Source organism: Rhipicephalus microplus, chromosome 3 (assembly GCF_043290135.1).
Source record: "Rhipicephalus microplus isolate Deutch F79 chromosome 3, USDA_Rmic, whole genome shotgun sequence".
In the NCBI taxonomy this organism is placed as follows: Eukaryota; Metazoa; Arthropoda; class Arachnida; order Ixodida; family Ixodidae; genus Rhipicephalus; species Rhipicephalus microplus.
The window spans coordinates 268696345-268713969 of record NC_134702.1 but is presented as its reverse complement, the minus strand read 5'-3'; the positions used below and the strand labels follow the sequence as shown (position 1 = coordinate 268713969).

General features: G+C 44.7%; 1 protein-coding gene across 6 annotated transcripts in view; it reads left to right on the top strand.

Annotated features, from left to right (window-relative positions):
- Window positions 1-17625, top strand: part of Git (ARF GTPase-activating protein GIT1) — a 293327-nt gene that overhangs the window by 22256 nt on the left and 253446 nt on the right. For all 6 annotated transcript variants that reach the window (XR_012894547.1, XM_037419552.2, XM_037419545.2 and 3 more), the window contains one exon: window positions 11403-11512. Coding sequence is in view for 5 of the 6 variants with exons in the window: in XM_037419552.2 (XP_037275449.2) it covers window positions 11403-11512 (110 nt within the window). In the remaining variant the exon portion in view is untranslated. The remainder of the gene's footprint in view (window positions 1-11402; window positions 11513-17625) is intronic.

Below are 17625 nucleotides of genomic sequence, written 5' to 3'. Positions count from 1 at the left end.
GTCATCGAATCTTCCGGGTCTTAGGACTTGATTGTCAGTCCCGTGTTGCTTAATATTTATGTCAGTCATCCTTACCACGCAAGATTAATTAATTTATAGTACACTATTCATACTGTCATGCCGGAGAGTCTTTGGAGGTACTAACAGCATCCTTGTGTGCATCACGAGTGACGGTTCAAAAGCTTCGTAACTTCCAATTGTACGTAGCAGAGAGGCAGTTCGTGCACTTTTGCAACCCTTTGAAGCATGCAGACCATGGCTATTTTTTTTGTACTGTCTCTTCGTTTTTTTGTAGTGAACAACAGTGACAAAAAGATCAAACAGAACTACCACTGTTGTTTGTAATCTTTCTTGTTTTCGGGCTATTTTTTGCTCTTAGTATGTATCCTCTGTTAAATGACTCGGGCTACAGTATATAGATGGTGGCCTGCCATGCCTCATAAACGGGAAATGCTGGCCTAGTTTGTACGGCATCAAAAGGGAAAACTTGTTCAGAAAACTGCACCAAAAAGGGACTGACTGGAGGGACGCTCTGCTTGCAACTGAGTTTATGATACAAATCCGTTAGATGACAAGCACGGATGCACGAGGATTAGTGGTTTTCCCATGAAAACATGCCAGATGATATGGCTGGACACCATGTTACGCAGTCAAGTAGACTAAAAATCACAAGTGTTGTGGTTTAGGGGAGTTAGTTATTCATCAACTTGGCTGGTATATTCCTTTTTTTCATATGTGCCACGCTAATACAAGCTAAGTCCATGGACTAAAATAGTGTGTTTTGTAGATGCTTTGTTTTGACCGTGACTCGGAATTTCCTAGTGTAAGAATAGCTTAGTGTGAACATATATGAAAACAGGATGCACTGAGAGGGGGATGACCAAGTGACAACACGTCCAGAGTTGTCAACAAAGAGAGTTCACACCATCTTTGCACTAGCAGGGTGTCTACCAACTTGGGAAAGTACGGGACTTGTTTGGGAATTTCCCAAAGAGCCTCAGTGCGTCATAGAAACTTAGCGATGGCAGTCTGTGCAAAAAAATTTCTGTGAGAAGAATTTTTTTACTCTAGACCTCGGCTTATAACATTCTTTTTTCTGCAAGTACAGTGAAAAGCCAAGGAGAAATTTCAGAATAAAAAACAATGCATGCTGTTGTTTTTATGGATTACACAATGTATCTCAAATCCTAGACGTTACTCGTGCCGATAAATTTGCACATGCTTATCTTAGCCTTCACCTGAGCTCAGCCTGAAGCCATTCTGGTTTAGACAGCAGCATATTGAAAGAGGCTTGCCGGGCTGGGTCATGCTCATTCGATGACGATGCAACTATAGGCACTCAGCTTATGCGAATGCGCTGGTTTCTCTCGCTTCTTTTCTTTCTTTTATCTTAGCCACATGAACATACACGGAGCCAGAAGCAGGCCAGAAGTACGAAGATTAGACAAATATGTGTACTACCCATCATTCCCATGCTCGCTGAAGCGCCGTGCGTTGCAGCTGCCATAGACACTAGCGCCAGAGTTCCCTCTAGTGTATATTAAGAAACTCTATGCCTGGGTAAGCTTGTTCGTTCACTGACAGCTGCCCAAAATACAATATGGGGATTACACAGTATACACCACTGTGTGCTTCGTACAATGTATACGGCTTTGCCATACTGACAGATTGTCAGTCTTACAGGCAGGCTCACTCCTCAGCAAATAGGCTCAGTATTGCCATGGAGAAGTTGGAAAAGTCCGGCAACTTTGGAAAATGAAATTGGTAGACACATTGACGGCATTTTATGTCACCCACTTTCAAAATAGATAACTCACGCTGGTAAAACTTCTCCAACTGAGTTCGTTGATTCATTTGGTGACTAATTTTCTTTCGATAGACTGGATGATGCTGTCATTGACTTACTATCTATCTCTCCACTGAGTTGATTGCCTAAACATTGGATTTCAATCTAGCCCAGATATTAGCCAAGCCACTCGTGATTATAATAACGTTACGGGGTCGGGACGCTAACAAAGGTAGACTGCTTGTCTAAAGGAAAACTTTAATTGGCCAAACTTGTGGCCGGTAAACGGAAGTCAAAATACAGCGATACACACTGGAACTGATAGCGGTGAACAGAGCGTAGCTGTCAAACTAACAAGCGGTGATGCGCATCAGCATTTATGCATGTGCCGTTGATTATTACAACGTTATAGCTAGCAGTCGCCTCAAATACAGAAAAATCTGTAACGTTCTGGACCACGTATTAATAACAGCACCTAATACAGTAGTAAAGATAACATAGTTTGATGGTTTCAGTGATTACCGCTTAATTCAAATATATCACAATGCCTCATGTCGTCTTACTGGGGCAACAGCAAAAATAATTCATCATTATAATAGAGAGAATTACAGTGTCCTAAATTGAAGCCGGATTTTTAAGCACTAAAAAAGCGTGTTTAGGCACCAAGAATGCACAGGCAAAACACTGTTTTAGGCTTCAAAAATTTTAAGTACACTCAAGCCTCATTATAACAAAGTCACATCCGTGACGAAAATACTTTGTTATATCCAACAATTCATCATTAACGTACATTTCTAACACTATATTATGACAAAGCCATTTTTTGCTCACTTCGTTATAACCAATAATTTGTTATACCTGGGTTCGTTATATTTAGTTTTGAGTTATAGGAATATTTCTACTTTGCATAATACCACCTCGACATGGCCTATATAATATACAAGACTCAAGGTGAGCATATACTAAACTTTCATAAAGCACCTCAATGAACTTAAACGGATCACCGTGCCAGTAATACCTTGTTAGACCCTTGTAATAATTATATTTAAGATTTGTTTGACAAGTTAGTTAAAACAGGTGTATGGTGAAGTTAGTAAGTGCCCATGAAAGTTACTAACAGCTCCTATTACTAACTCTTTGCTTGGGATAGCAAACTTTCTACTGTCTTTTTTTAAAAAGTTCGCACTTAAGGTACAGTGATTCGGTCGTGAGTAGACATGAAGGATTTATTTTAATACAGTTCAAGTTCAGCGATCGGCTCAAAATGCTAGGGTATGGGCTGCATGAGGCAACCTGCCTATGCTGCGGATGAATTGAAATGCCAGCTCAAATTTGAAGCAAGGGGCTGCATGAACATGTAAGCGTAAATGTAAGTTTTGCGAGCGCTATGTAAGAGAAAGCAGCATACTGCAAGATGCAACAACTCGAGTATCGCGGTAGTTTAAAGATGCGTGTCGGTGTGGATGCATACACCAATATACGTCAGCCACTCGCAGTGCAAACACGTCTGATAGTAGTCACAATATAAAATGATCCCGTAGTTGTTGAAATAAATCGTACTGCACTGCCTTAAACACTTTTACTTCTTAGCGCTCAATGAACAAGCGTGCTGAAAAATTGAAAAAAATTAACAACAGGTCGCAGCTTATACGCCTTATGCAGGATCAACGCTTACAGCTAACAAACATTCTACCCTATGCTACCTCTAGCACCTAATATAATTGTACACTGTCTAAACAAAGAGGCAAATTTAAAATATTCCTGCTATAGCATAGGTGCCCACCAGCACTAATTGCATTCCCCATACATAGGACAATATCTAGAAGCACACAAGTTGATTGTGTCGCGTGGATTTATCGTTGTGAATGTGTGAGGTGCAGAGAGTCATCGGGGTCTATCAAGTCAAGCTGATGCTGTGCGATGAGTGATGCAAACAGGTCATTACTTCTGTACAAAGTTTCTTTTCTTGCCTTTCGCTGCCCTCTAGAATTAAAAATAATTCACTTCTTATTTTTTCATGCACTATTCTACGTTATTAGGCTAGCCGTATGTGTAATTACTAGTACATATGTCTGACTCCTGACTGATAACCACCACTACCTATATCTATTTAACAGAAATTTAATTACTTCTCCAAAACACCAAAGAAATAAGATATAGCCTTAAAGGCAGCGCTAGTTTATTTTTTAGCAGTTATAAACTTCTCGCGTTTACTTTTCATGCACTTGTACCGCCCGCAACGTATGCGATCAACGTAACAATCACATAGAAGTAGCCGATTAGTCGCAATACAAGAGCACGCAACTCATCAGTTGACAGGAAACGTCAAAGTAGGAGTGCGACCACTCGAAATCAGCAAAGCTCTGACAATGCATACACTTCGAAGCCAACAATGTGAACATTGAGCGCGACAGGAAGGAGTTACGAAAAAATAAACGCAGGAGAAGGAGGGTCATCCAGGCCACTAAGCTGGCCTAAGCTCGCAAGGTCACAGGTACGAAACCGTGGCGTTTTTTTTTTTTTTTTTAATGGACTTTCAAATAGTTGAGAAAAGAAGGCCAGGCGGGCTACAAGTCAGATGAAGTTGAGAGCTGATGAGCGGTTGGGTGGTATTCTACAGTGCTAAGAAAGTGCAACAGAACCCCCTGCTGAGAGATGGCGCAGAAGCCTAGCATGCAATGAAAAAATTCAGTTCGTAAAAATTCAGTTCGAATGCAGATGCCGGATCATTCCCAATCGTATATTTACTTCAAACGCCTGATAAAGAAACCATTAAAAAAAAAAAGGAGCTCTGGGGTGCAGCTTCACTGGCGACCACCTGCCGGTTATGCACTTCCTCACCAGAGCAGGATCGGACACCCTGGTGCAGTACTTAAACACTATTTCTCATGACTACAGCAATAGACCTCTCCCTGTTTGTAAACAGTGGGACGTCACTGCGGGAAACCCGCCCACCATACCCTCTCCCGGAGCAGGTGCTGGTTGGCAAGAAAGTTCCGCCGGCTGCATCTTTCTGCATAGCAGAGCTGTGTGTCTACATTCATTTGACAGAAGTCTACATTCATTTGACAGAAATTTCCATATTGCTATGTTCTAAAGTCGCAGATTTTGAAAGAAGGGGGTCACGGAAGGGTCACTGCTCATAGTGCGGAAATTCGCTCGTCGCAGATGAATGGATGGATGGAGAAACTTTATTTAGAGTACTGAGAGACGCGACTATCATGCAGCGGGCTTCACCCATGTAGATGGCAGCCATAAAAAAGTCTGATCTTTTACGAAAGTGAATGCTCTGAATGCACATGGTGACTGGCACTTGGAGAAATATTTGCATGGCATGGTTGTATACTTATTCAATTTCCATTTTGACATGTGTAATGCAATTTTAAACGAGGTACAGCATTGGGGGCAGCATCATCTTGAGCTGCTGTGCGTGACGTCATGGATAAGATTCTCACTCATTGCTCAAAAGTCAGATCGGAGATGAATAAAAAAAAAAAAGAAACACTTCTTGCCATGCTTTCAGCTGAGGTTAACATATCATCGTGAAAGAGAAATTTTACCGCTGCGTTTCTCAAGAACCCAGTGAAAACTCATTATCTGGCGCAGTTACCTTGCTGCATTTGACACCTATAACCTGTTTTCATACCTATATTGCTCCTTTAGGCTTGATACACAAACTTCTAATGCACATTGTCACTTCATAAGGATCGAGCTGTAAAAGTGCAAAGTAGATAAGAGACGAAAATTTACGCTGTTTTTTATTAACACGTATCAGGTATCTGATAATACGAGTTATAGCCATGGTGAAGCCTATATGCAGATTCGGCGACGCTACAACATGCTTGTACCTCATGCGTAGTCGTACATATCACCCGGAGGTTATGCACTTCAATTTTCTGCACGCCGCGCATATGCTGAGATGTACCCACTCGCAGATGATAGCGTCAAATGCATTTTTACCTTGACTTGAACGTCAGATAGTGAAGTTCCATCGACAACCAGTTACTGCAACCGGCCCGCAACGAATACCAGTGTTTTCGCAAACAGGACGCACTGAATTATTCACACTGCACACACCACCCACAATAATCTCAGTTTCACCGTCCATAAAGGGGAACCAATATTGTCGATGCCTTTTAACGCACACTACACGCCACAGTCAACACTGCACATTTTCGAAAACGATGCCGCTATTCGTCACACTGGCCGCCACGTGTGTTCACTTATCCGAGATAAACAGCAAGCCAGCGTGGCAAATATTTGATCACTCACTTTACCACACACCTAGATGTTCTCTGACACATACCACAGCTAATGTTGCCACTGTGAGATGAAGATTAAGTAAGCTTTTAAAAAGAAAAAAAACTTGCCCCAAGCACCGAGCGACTGCACCCCACTCAGCCACCAGCGGGAGTGTTTTGCCAACCACTGCCTTGCACGTGCACCGGTGACGTCACGCTGTGATGTACCCCGGTAGAGGTCTATTGACCCTTGGCCCTCAATACTCAGCCGCTGGGAAGCAACTGTCTAAGGCGGCGGTCAGACCTGTGACGCAGCAGAGGGTGCTAAGAGTCTCTGGGTTTAGATAGGCCGCCATTGGAATCTGAACTTAGCTTTCTTCAACGCTAGAATGCTATCTAGTGAGGCTAGTATAGCTGTGCTATTCGAGGAACTAGAGGGTGTTAAATGGGATGTCATAGGGCTCAGCGAATTTAGGACAGGTGTGGCTTATATAGTGCTAAAGAACGAACACGTCCTATGCTACCGTGGATTAGTTCACAGAAAAAGACTAGAGATGGGGTTTCTTATACGTAAGAATATCGCTGGAAACTTAGAGAAATACTATAGCATCAGTGAGAGGGTGGCAAATATCGTTATTAAGTTTAACAAAAGGTAGAAGATGCAGGTGGCAGAGGCCTACGTGCCTACATCGAGCCATGATGATAATTTTGTTGAACGCTGCTATGAAGATGTAAAGTCAGCTATTAGTAAAGTAAAGAAATGGTAGTGTGGTCTCGATGTCCAGAGTGCCATGCTCTTGGAGTGAGCGGACACAGCGGACAGGGTCGAAACGAACCAAAACAACACACATTTATTAAACTATTTTTAAATTGACATTATCGTCAGCCGAATTAATACACACATAAATTGTGATGAACCCTCTAAAGCACCAGTACACAATATCACACAACACGCAACAACATAACAAACACAAGAACACACACAAGACGGCGGCGTTAACGGTCGACACACGAGGGTCCTCGAGCGACAACCCACGGTGCCGCTTTCACGGGCCCACCGCGAGAAACAACCGTTCGCTCCAATCACCACACGCCAAAGTGACCCGCTCATCCCTCCTGTGCCGCTACCAAGGCTTTCACCAGTCGTCACTGCCGGCGCACTGTTCTAACCATGATGATGATGGTGGGGATAAACACTTGCGAGCACAACGCCACCTACAGCTCGATAGTTGTCACACCTGAATGCGGTCTGTGCGCGAAACACGTGCGCCATGAGGCGCGAACAACATTGCAGGGAGTGATAGCACCCCCACATTCCTCCAACCTTAATTCAATCCATACCCCGAAAAAAAAAAAAAGCATGAAAAAACAGCTACACAAGCTCCAACAGAAAATGACAACACATGTCCTTAAAAAGTGTTTGTGCACCACAACACCGCCGTCGGTTGACACTGCTGCACTGTCCAGCTCGACGAATTTACCCCAGTACCGGTCCCACAACAACAACGTTGCTGTTGGCACGAGGAACCGTCACTCGCACCGACATGTATTCTGGTTGCAACGAGCACTCACGAGGGCGGTGGACTGGAGGCAGTTGAGCAGGTCCCAGTCATGTCCATCGCCCCATCTCACGACCGCGTTTCTCGCCGACAGTGAAGATGATGTCCAGAAGACTACCAGCCGCGAGTTACATCACTCCCGCTGCACACACTAAAATGCTTGACGGAACAATGCAGTAGGGCATAGGGAAGGGAGCTTCCAGCTTCTCGCCCACATGGTACAATGGTCAGTACTGCTCGCAAGTACATGGGCGTCGGCCAAGAAGCCCATCAAAAATAAAATAAAGGTCACTTTTCCTAACTCGTGCATCGCAAGGTAAAAATGAAAAAAGTGGGGGAAGCAGAGTGCAACACCTCAACACCACGGTCCTAGTTGTGCCACGTGCGACAGATGGCTGTGCAGGCCCATTAAGTCGCTTGGCAACAACCGGCATCCTTCCAGCACCCAGCCTAGGCGCAGAAGAGGTACAAGGAGACATCCACTCTGTAAGGTGGCCCTACTCGCTCGCCCTACACAGCAGTTTACCGAGCGATCGGCGGCCACATTCCAGGACAGTGTCACGACGCCGCAGCATCGAGCCGCAAGACAAGACAGCAACAACGCCCAGCTCCCCGAGCCCAAAAAGATAGAAGAAGCTATTTACAGAAAATCGGACTACCCACAGGGCTTCCGTACTCACTCGCTTAAGGCTTGGCCTACAATCCTTGTGCTCTAAGCTTTGCTCACCCCAGGATGCAGACTGCATGGCTCACGTGCCAGTTCAACAACGTTATTGAAGCAACAGCAACAACAACAACAAAGAAAACACAAGTAGAAAGTAGAAAAAAAAAGTAAACTGAACGTGCCGACAAGTTCAAACACGTCACAACAACAAATCGCCTCGCTCTCAACAAATCACACTGCTGACGCTAGCAATGGAAGTCCCCCTAGGCCTCCTCTACACCAGCTCAAAAAATTGTTGTTCCGAACTGCGAAAACTGATGTCCGATGCTCCAATAGCTCCACGTTGTGCAGCCAGTGTGGGGTCTCGGTGTTGAGAGCACCAAGCTCTTGGAGTAAACAGACACAGCAGACATGGTCGAAACGAACCAAAACAACCCACATTTATTTAAATATTCTTAGATCAACAATATCGTCAGCCGAATTAATATAAAGATCAAGTGTGATGAACCCTCTAAAGCATCATTACACAATATTACAAAAACTCAACAACGTAACAAACACAAGAACACACGCAAGACGGCGTCGCAAGCGCTCTACACATATGGGCCCGCGAGCAACGACCCGCGGTGCCATCCTCACAGGCCCACTGCCAAAGACGACCGTTCGCTCCTACCGCTACATGCCAAAGAGACCCGCTCATCTCCCCTGTGCCCCACCAAGGCTTGCCGCCAGGCGTCACTGCCGGCGCTATCATTGTAACCATGATGATGATGGTGGTGATAAACATTTGCGAGCACAACGGCACCTACTACTGGATAGTTGTCACCCCTGAATGCGGCTTATGCGCGAGACACGTGCGCCATGAGGCACATACAATATTACATGGGGTGTTAACACCCCCACACGGTAAACCATTCTGATAAGCGAACTTAATGCCAAAGTACGCAACAAACAGGCCGCAAACCATACAGTGGGGGAATAGGGCATCGGCTCAAGAAATGCCAGAAAGGAGTTATTAGCAGAGTTTGAAAAACGTAATAATTTTTGGATCTTGAACACCTTCTTCAGAAAACAGGCTAAATGTAATTGGACTTGGCAAAGACCCGATAGCGAAACTAAAAATGAAATAAACTTCATTCTCTGTGCACACCCAGGCATTGTACAGTATGCAGAAGTAGTTGGCAAGATCAAATGCAGTGACCAAATAATATTAAAAGCTTGTATTCATCTAGATTTTAAAAAAGACACAAGAAGCGAAAGTACAGGAATTCAGAGTTTTGCTTAAGAATGGGTTTGAAGCATTAAACGAGGTTACCGACGTTAGCGTTGACACAATGAACGATAATCTTACTAGTATCATCAAAGTGTGTGCAATAGAAGGCGAAGGTACAGTCACTAGACAGGTCACTGGAAAACTATCTCAGGAGACGAAAAATCTTATTAAGAGACGACGAACCATGGAAGCCTCAAGTGCAGCTGACAAAATATAGATAGTGGAGCTTTTGAAGTTAATCTATAGGTGTAAGGTAGCAGATATCAGAAGGTATAGCGTGGAAAGAATTGAGCAGACTGTATAAAGTGGCAGAAGCCTAACAGCTACAAAGGCAAACTTGTGCCTAGGCAAAAATCGGATGTATGCATTGAGGAACAAGGAAGGCAATGTCATAACCAATATGGATAGGACAGTCGAGGTGGCGAAGGAGTTCGTCATGGAACACCAGTAATTCAACAATATTGCCACCATCTTGGGTGGGGTGCAAATTGTTGGTGCTCTGAGATTTTGCTTATTTGCTCACTGAAAGTGTTGCCTTGAATCTTTTCTGGATGAGAGTGCACTGTGTTCAAGCATCAGGGGGAATGCATGTTAAAGAAAACGTCGTTGTTTATTTTACGCAGTACGGCAAGTGCATGTGTGACCATTATGTTTTCACTCATATTTGGGTGCACGTTAAAAAACCCCAGGTGGTAGAAATTTTCGTAGCCCTCCACTATGACGTCTCTCATAATCATATGGTGGTTTTGGGACGTTAAACCCCACATATCACTCTCTTGAATTGGTTGTGAACGCTTCAATAAAATGTGCTTGCTTTGACATATATAGTCTGAAAATTCATATTGTTTTTGGACGTGGCAATTGTTTACTTGTATTGATTTTCTATGGTTGTTGACTAAAATAGTCAAGGATGGTTGCTTGCTGGGCTAGTTGATTTATTTAAACACATGTAACAGCATGCACTGCTGGAAAGGATGATGCAGTCAGTGTGCAAGAAGAGATGACTTTAAACAGTTTTTTTTTCCGAAACAAAGCCAAAGGAAAAAAAGTACCGCCATATCCACGAAGTGAATGATGATGAGTGGGCGAAGCTCTGGAGGAAAACCTGGTAAACCATGAATCTTCCGTACATTTTGCCTACTCGATTTTATTACAATGCTTCCCCTAGCGTACGTCGCCGCACTAAATCGAACGATTGCCTTCCACCAATGACACGTGCCATATGTGACATCTTTCCTATTTTATAACATATCGCATCTTTCATCATCAACTACAAGTACCGCCGTCTAGTTTATAACATCTTGCATCTTTTCATCATCAGCTACAAGTCCCGCCATCTAGTGAGCACTGAAAGAACTAAACGAGAGGTGGTTACATGCAGGAGACGGTGCCGCCATCTAGTGAACACTGCAAGAACTAAACGAGAGGAGGCGACATACAGGAGACGGTACCGCCATCTAGTGGACACTGCAAGAACTAAACGAGAGGTGGCTACATACAGGGGACGCACAGCCCAGGCCTTAAGGAGCTTCGCCCCTAAAAAGCAATTAGCAAGAAATGTACTGGGTGATATTGACAAGTCTTAAACACCAAGTTTCTAACGACCTTAGCTCATGTTTGGTCATAGCAAGCAATAGCTTGCTGACAAATTCCTCTCCCGCTCGAGGAATTTCTGCCATCTTAACTGTTTGCCGAAATAAAACATTTGGAAATCAGCACTCTTTACACTCTCTTCGTGTCGTCTTCCCAGTTTTGAACACTGTTACATGGGCTGCTATAGTGATTTGTTGGGCGCAGTATGTGAAGTCCGCCTGCTCAGTAGCCAGTGCAGTTGTGTTGGTTCATTGCTGTATATGTGGTCTATTGCACTTCGCTGCAGATGGTGCACAGCCTGCACACGAGCGGGGCCAATGCCATCTGGGAGCACCAGCTGTTGGAGCCAGGCAAGGCAGCTGGACGACGCAAGCCCAGCGCTCGTGACAGCCTTCAGTGAGTGCTTGATAAGCCAGCTTCTCCTAGAAGCACTGTGCAATATGTGTGCCATGCTACGTATACAGGGTCATAGGTCTTCCTCGACATGAAAAAGGTTACTGTGCTAGAACTCAGCGGGCAAATTTTTTGCTACACTGTACGAGGACAACTCAAAAGGTATCATCATCATTCTCAGCTTGTGTTCTTCATTCCCTGTGGGATCAAGGTCTTTCCCAATGACTTGCTCTGTCCTGTGTGAGTTGATTTCATTCTGTCCTTGCAAACTTCTTGATTTCATCACTCATCTGCCTTCCACGACTGCATTTCCCATCCCTTTGGTGACTATTCTGTTGCCCTGACTGTTCGCTGGTTGTCTTCCTATCATGGGGCCAGTCCAGGCCTGCTTCTTTTGCTTGATGTGAACTAGGATTTCTGCAACACCTGGCTTCTTGTTCCACAACTGTACAACACATTACATGCTTTGCTTACATGGCGCCGCACTAATGACAAAAAAGAGCAACTGAATGGGGTGCAGCATACCAAACCAGGAAAGGCAGTTTAGTATCAATTGATAGCGCTGTGAAAATTGCAAAATTTTGTGTCCAAAGTGAACTTAAATGTTGAAGTGGTAGTGCAAATCAAATAGAATAATTTTTTAAAAGTTTCTTGAATATTTTCTGAATAATTTTCGAATACTTTGAAAAGAAATTGCAGAAAAAAAGTTGCAGAGGATTATTAAGCAGTTTCTTATGAGATAATAACATGAAAGTGTTTATTTGTGCTAGGTTGATGAAGCACCTGCAGGTTGTTGTTTTATAGATGTCTCATCAAGAATGAGGTAATGCAGAAGCCAAATTATATATACGTACATGATTTGGTGCAACCAGTGTGTTGCCGACACTTTACATGTGAAAGGCACTTAGATGCTATTTCCTCAGCATCTCCTGCTCTTTAAGGTGCTGTGGAAGCTCAATAGGTCGTTGCCTGAACGTGCGCCTTTGTGAACATGAGAATCCAATAAAGGGGGCCCCATACTAGCACTTAGCGATGCACTGTGCGGGGACGCACACGTGCCCATGCTTCCTTTTGTTTTTGCGGCAGTGCAGCAGCCTAGTTGCGAGGACACATCGGTCCCTTCGAGACAGAGACAACGGAGCCTCTTTTGAAAAGCTGTTCACCCCGTGGCCGGCATGCGCTATTCCCCCCCCCCCCCTGGCGCCAAAGAGAGCAGACGCTCTCTTTGGCGCCAGCCACCTGGAGACAGGGAGGATAACCTTCGGATTTCTCTGCGAGCCAAGGTGATTGACGACCAAAGGCGTAAGCCTACTCTTTGTTATACGTGACAATTACACGTTCTTGCTAACGCAGCAATAAAATGTTGTTTTTATTGACCTAGCCTGCTGTATTATTTGCCCGAACCCATCGTGGGTATGACTACTCGAGCCACAAAAAAGGGACGTTAATTGTGTGCGGTGTGACTGTGTGCGGCTGGAATATTAGCTAGGCTTCTGCACCAGCCATGCAACTGTCGGGAGTGCACTTGCCAGCCAGGAAACTTTGTGACACACGAGTAATTGACAGCACAGGAAGCAAATCACAAAACAAATAATGGAAGCAGAGGAAGCACTTTCCGGAAAGCTGGACGACTCCAAAAAGCTGGAGCGCCTTACTGCCTTGACATAGCTGCATAAGTAGCTTCTTGTTGCTAATGGGCAGCTCTAAAATGCACGTTCTTGATGTGGCACCTCAGGCTGACAGTGGCGTTGATGATTCTGAGCAAGGCTGCTGTTGCTCTGTCAGCTTAATGGCACAAAAAGGTTGCGGCAGCGGCAATAGAGAACCAGTGAATGGTGACAAACATGCTTTGGTGTGCAAATCTTGCGCACTTTTGTCAAGGCTAGTGCAGGTAGAAATAAAATCAAGTCGTCATAAGCGGCCGGTTGGCTGCTATAGCACTGAGGATGTTTTGTTCCCGTAAACCATGCAGCAGGTAGTTAATCTTTTGGCCATCATAGAAGTGGGCAACGCGCAACGATGCTCAGCTTGGCAAAGGCATATTGGTGCAAGCTTTCGGATGGTGTCTGGGCTACCCTCATGACTTGGTCTTGCCACTCGATGAGGTACAATTTTGCACAGAATGTATCCTTTAGGGCGGCACTCTTATGGCCCAAGTGTTGTACTGCTTGCGGAACATGAGATGCCAGTCTCTTGCTGTGCCTTTGAGTTTGCTAGCTGTCATGAGGTGTGTGGTGGCATAAAGAGATGCTTTCTGAAGCTGCTCAACCCATCGCACGTCGTCAAGCCATGTGTTGATATTTTGACTGTGTGATCCAGCAAACTGTGGCACAGACGTGTCATCAGTAAGAGGGCGTGTCGGGCCAATGCCTTGAGTGTGTCTTGCGGGAGAGGCATCAAGCATGCTTGGTCACATGCTGGCTCAAGAGTCTCTAGACTACGACCTTGTAAAGAAAACTTTATTAGAGCATTTTTGGCTAACTGTCCAAAAGCTTTGTGAGAAGTTTCCAGTGTGTAAGTCCATGAATTCCAAAACTGGTAAACAGTCTGTGTGCTGCCTCACCAACTACTTTGATAGGTGGATGGAGCTATCGGACTCTGAAAAAACATGTGAAGGAGTCTATGATAAGATAGTTGGCTAGCCATTTCTTAACCGTTGCAGCAGTGAACTAGCTGTTTATCTGAAAGAGAAGAAGCTGCACACAGTGGAGAAAATGGCAGGGCAAGCTGATCAGTTCATGGAAGCTCAAGGGTTGAGAAATGTAGAGGAAGGGGACAGTGACAACCCTGAAGAAGGGGCTATGAATGAGGCTCCAAGGAGTAAAACAAGTGCACAGCAAGGGTGTTTCCTGTGTGATTGATCAGGTCACAGGGGTGAACTACCGAATGAGCAGTGGTCGACAGGAAACGTCAATAGTATGCCAGTTATGCCGGAAAAGAGGGTAAAGCTAGCGAGTGCTAGAATAGAGCTTGGATAGCACGGCGTGTAGGTCAGAAGAGAAGGCAGAAGCCGTTAGCACAGTGAGAAATATGTCGACAGGTGGTAATGTGCCAGCAGTAGACGGTAAAGTAAATGGCAAGTGAGCAGGCATGTTAAGAGACTGGTATGGATACGGTTTTAGTGAAGAGGAGTCTTGTAAATGGGAGAAATTTCACAGGTAGGAACAGGACTGTAATCTTTGCAGATGGATCAAGGGTGAGATTACCTGATGCCAGGATAAGGGATGACACTCCCTATTTTGTGGGACAGATCACTGCCAAATGCATGGAAGATTTCTTGTATGATGTTATTTTGGGAAATAGACCGTGTGTGTGAAGGGTGGATGACCCAATGTGAAGTATCTATGCCAAACAAGGAAATCAGGGCATCAGAAAAGAGGATACACAGAACTGTCCCGATAACTTGGATGGCAGAGAGAGTAGCAGAAACAGTAAAGGGCTTAAGGTGATGAAAGTGCCAAGTCTTGAGTGGTAAGGTGTATTCTCAGAGGAGCTCACAAAAGAGCAAAGAAAGAATAAAACCTCCTGAGGTATGCAATAAACAGAATTGGGGATAAACCAAGAAGGGAATGGTATAGAGATGGAGTAGTGTATAGATCTAGTAAGGAGTCGGTATTCCGAAAACTTTGAAAAATGGAGCTTTGATGATATATTAGCATGCTATAGTATGGGAATATCACTGTGCGAATGGCAGTAGGGATCCTAAGAGCCTACGCAGAGAAGGGACAAGAGAGACGTTCTGGTCGGGGATTCACAATGAGATAAATCAGTTTGGGAAAAGGTGTGGGGAAAAACGTTGGCAGTGAAAACTGTGTAAAGATTATGGACTAGTGTGTACCGGACAATAAACTATGGGAAAATTGAGAGTATTTGTCAAGTGTTGGTGCAGTGAATTAGTGAATTGTGTGATACTGTGGTGGTGTGACAAGCAGAAGTGTGCAGCGATGGGAGCTGATATGCCATTCTGTGCCTGAGTGATGACAAGTGATGCTCCTAGCAAGAGATCAGGAGATCCTAAGAGCCTACGCAGAGAAGGGACAAGAGAGACGTTCTGGTCGGGGATTCACAATGAGATAAATCAGTTTGGGAAAAGGTGTGGGGAAAAACGTTGGCAGTGAAAACTGTGTAAAGATTATGGACTAGTGTGTACCGGACAATAAACTATGGGAACGTTGAGAGTATTTGTCAAGTGTTGGTGCAGTGAATTAGTGAATTGTGTGATACTGTGGTGGTGTGACAAGCAGAAGTGTGCAGCGATGGGAGCTGATATGCCATTCTGTGCCTGAGTGATGACAAGTGATGCTCCTAGCAAGAGATCAGAAGACTGCATCCCTGAGGAGGACAAGTGCAGTTTTTTTTAGAAAAAGGAATTGTTAAAAAGTGGGCCAATGTTTTAAGAGGGCACGAGACATGTGCCGGGCTCTCATTCGAGCGCGAGATCCCGATGGTGGGCATACGCGCCATGTTCACGTACAAGATTGAACACAGAGGCTCATAGCATGCAACCCAAGCCGGCATGGAAAACCCCAGAGGATAAGCTTTTACTGTGCATTGAGGCTCCGAACTACGAAGATTAGAAAGGTCAGCATCGCTACAGCGACGGATACAGTAGCTGCCCGGTTCTGAAGACAAAGAGGCCCGGGAAGTGGTCGTTGATCTCGGAAGACTCGAGTGAGGCTGCCTAGACTTGCCGCAGCTTTTCACCCCAATTTCTGGTGGGACTACAGCTCTTCCACTTCGTTCCAAAACGGTTGCGGCCCGCACCACAGTCATGACATCATTGACAAGTTAGGTTTAACCTAGCTGAGTCAAAGATGACGAAGACTGGGAGACCAACAAGAAAGACAAGTGGCTTACTGGGCTGAAGCAATTGACGGTGACATAGGAGCTTGAGGAGGACATTGACCACAGAATTGATAAACTGTCGATGCGGCAAGGGCACGGAGTCGACATGGCAACGTTAAGAACTGTAAGAACGTTTTCGAACAGAGACAGCTCAAAATTTCCGGAGCCCTCCACTACGGCGTCTCACATAATGATATCGTGCTTTTGGGATGCAAAATTTCGGATATCATTATTATTATTACGTTTGCAGGTGGGGTGAGGGCACATCCGCAGGGGGGCAAGAACGGCGGCAATGCTGGCTTAAGGGGCGCTGGCTCGCTGGTCTCGCGCACACCCGTGCCCACCAACGTGTGTTCACTCCTGCCTCGCAGTCACCAGGCCTTCAAGCATGCTGTGTGCGATTCAGCCCTTTCGCACTTCATCAGTGGCGGGGAAACCGCGGAGGATGCATGCTCAAGCCTAAAATGACAAAATCCGGTGCAAAACTTGGTGGTGAAAATTCGTTATGTCTAAGGTGTCTCCCACTGCCACATTGTTACACAGAGGTTGCAACAACTGCATGTGCTTTTATTTAGTAATGACATGAAATATAAAAACTATGTAATATTGAAAAATTTGTTGTATGGAAGTTCTTTATAAGCAAGTTTAACTATAATGCACCAACTTGCCCAATCTTCAGTACTTGCCTGTTTGTGCTTTCACCCTTCTTGACACCTTCCGATCTCTATCATTTTATATTCTATTGGGCGCTGTGCGGTCCACAACTCCTAGAAAGAAAGCTGTTTTTAAATCACTACAGTGGCCATTTTTCTCACTGTAGTTGTCTGCCACAGTCGTTGCCGGTATATGTAATTTCTCTTATGCGAAATAAAAAAAAAATTACATTGATAGAAAGTACTAAAGAATGAACAGGGTTCGAACCTGGGTCATCTTCGTGGCAGCCCAGTTTTCTCGGAAAGACCCTATAAAGGCTTCATGTCAGGAAGGAATGATGTTAACATTTTTAATATATTATAGCGTGGCAGAAGAATAAGATGACAACCGATTGCGTAAGCAGGCATCACACAAAGTGAGTTGCATTACTTGTGGGTCATTGAATGCTTCCAACCCACTACAAAAAATACACCATCTGCCACTAAAGGGACGTATGAGTAGCATGCAAAGCAGCGCATGGGTCGACATAAAGTTTCGTTCATCTTGAGCAATGTTAATGCGCGCTCGCAAGTGGAGCACACCTTGAATTCACTGTATTTTTGTTGCTTTTACTCATC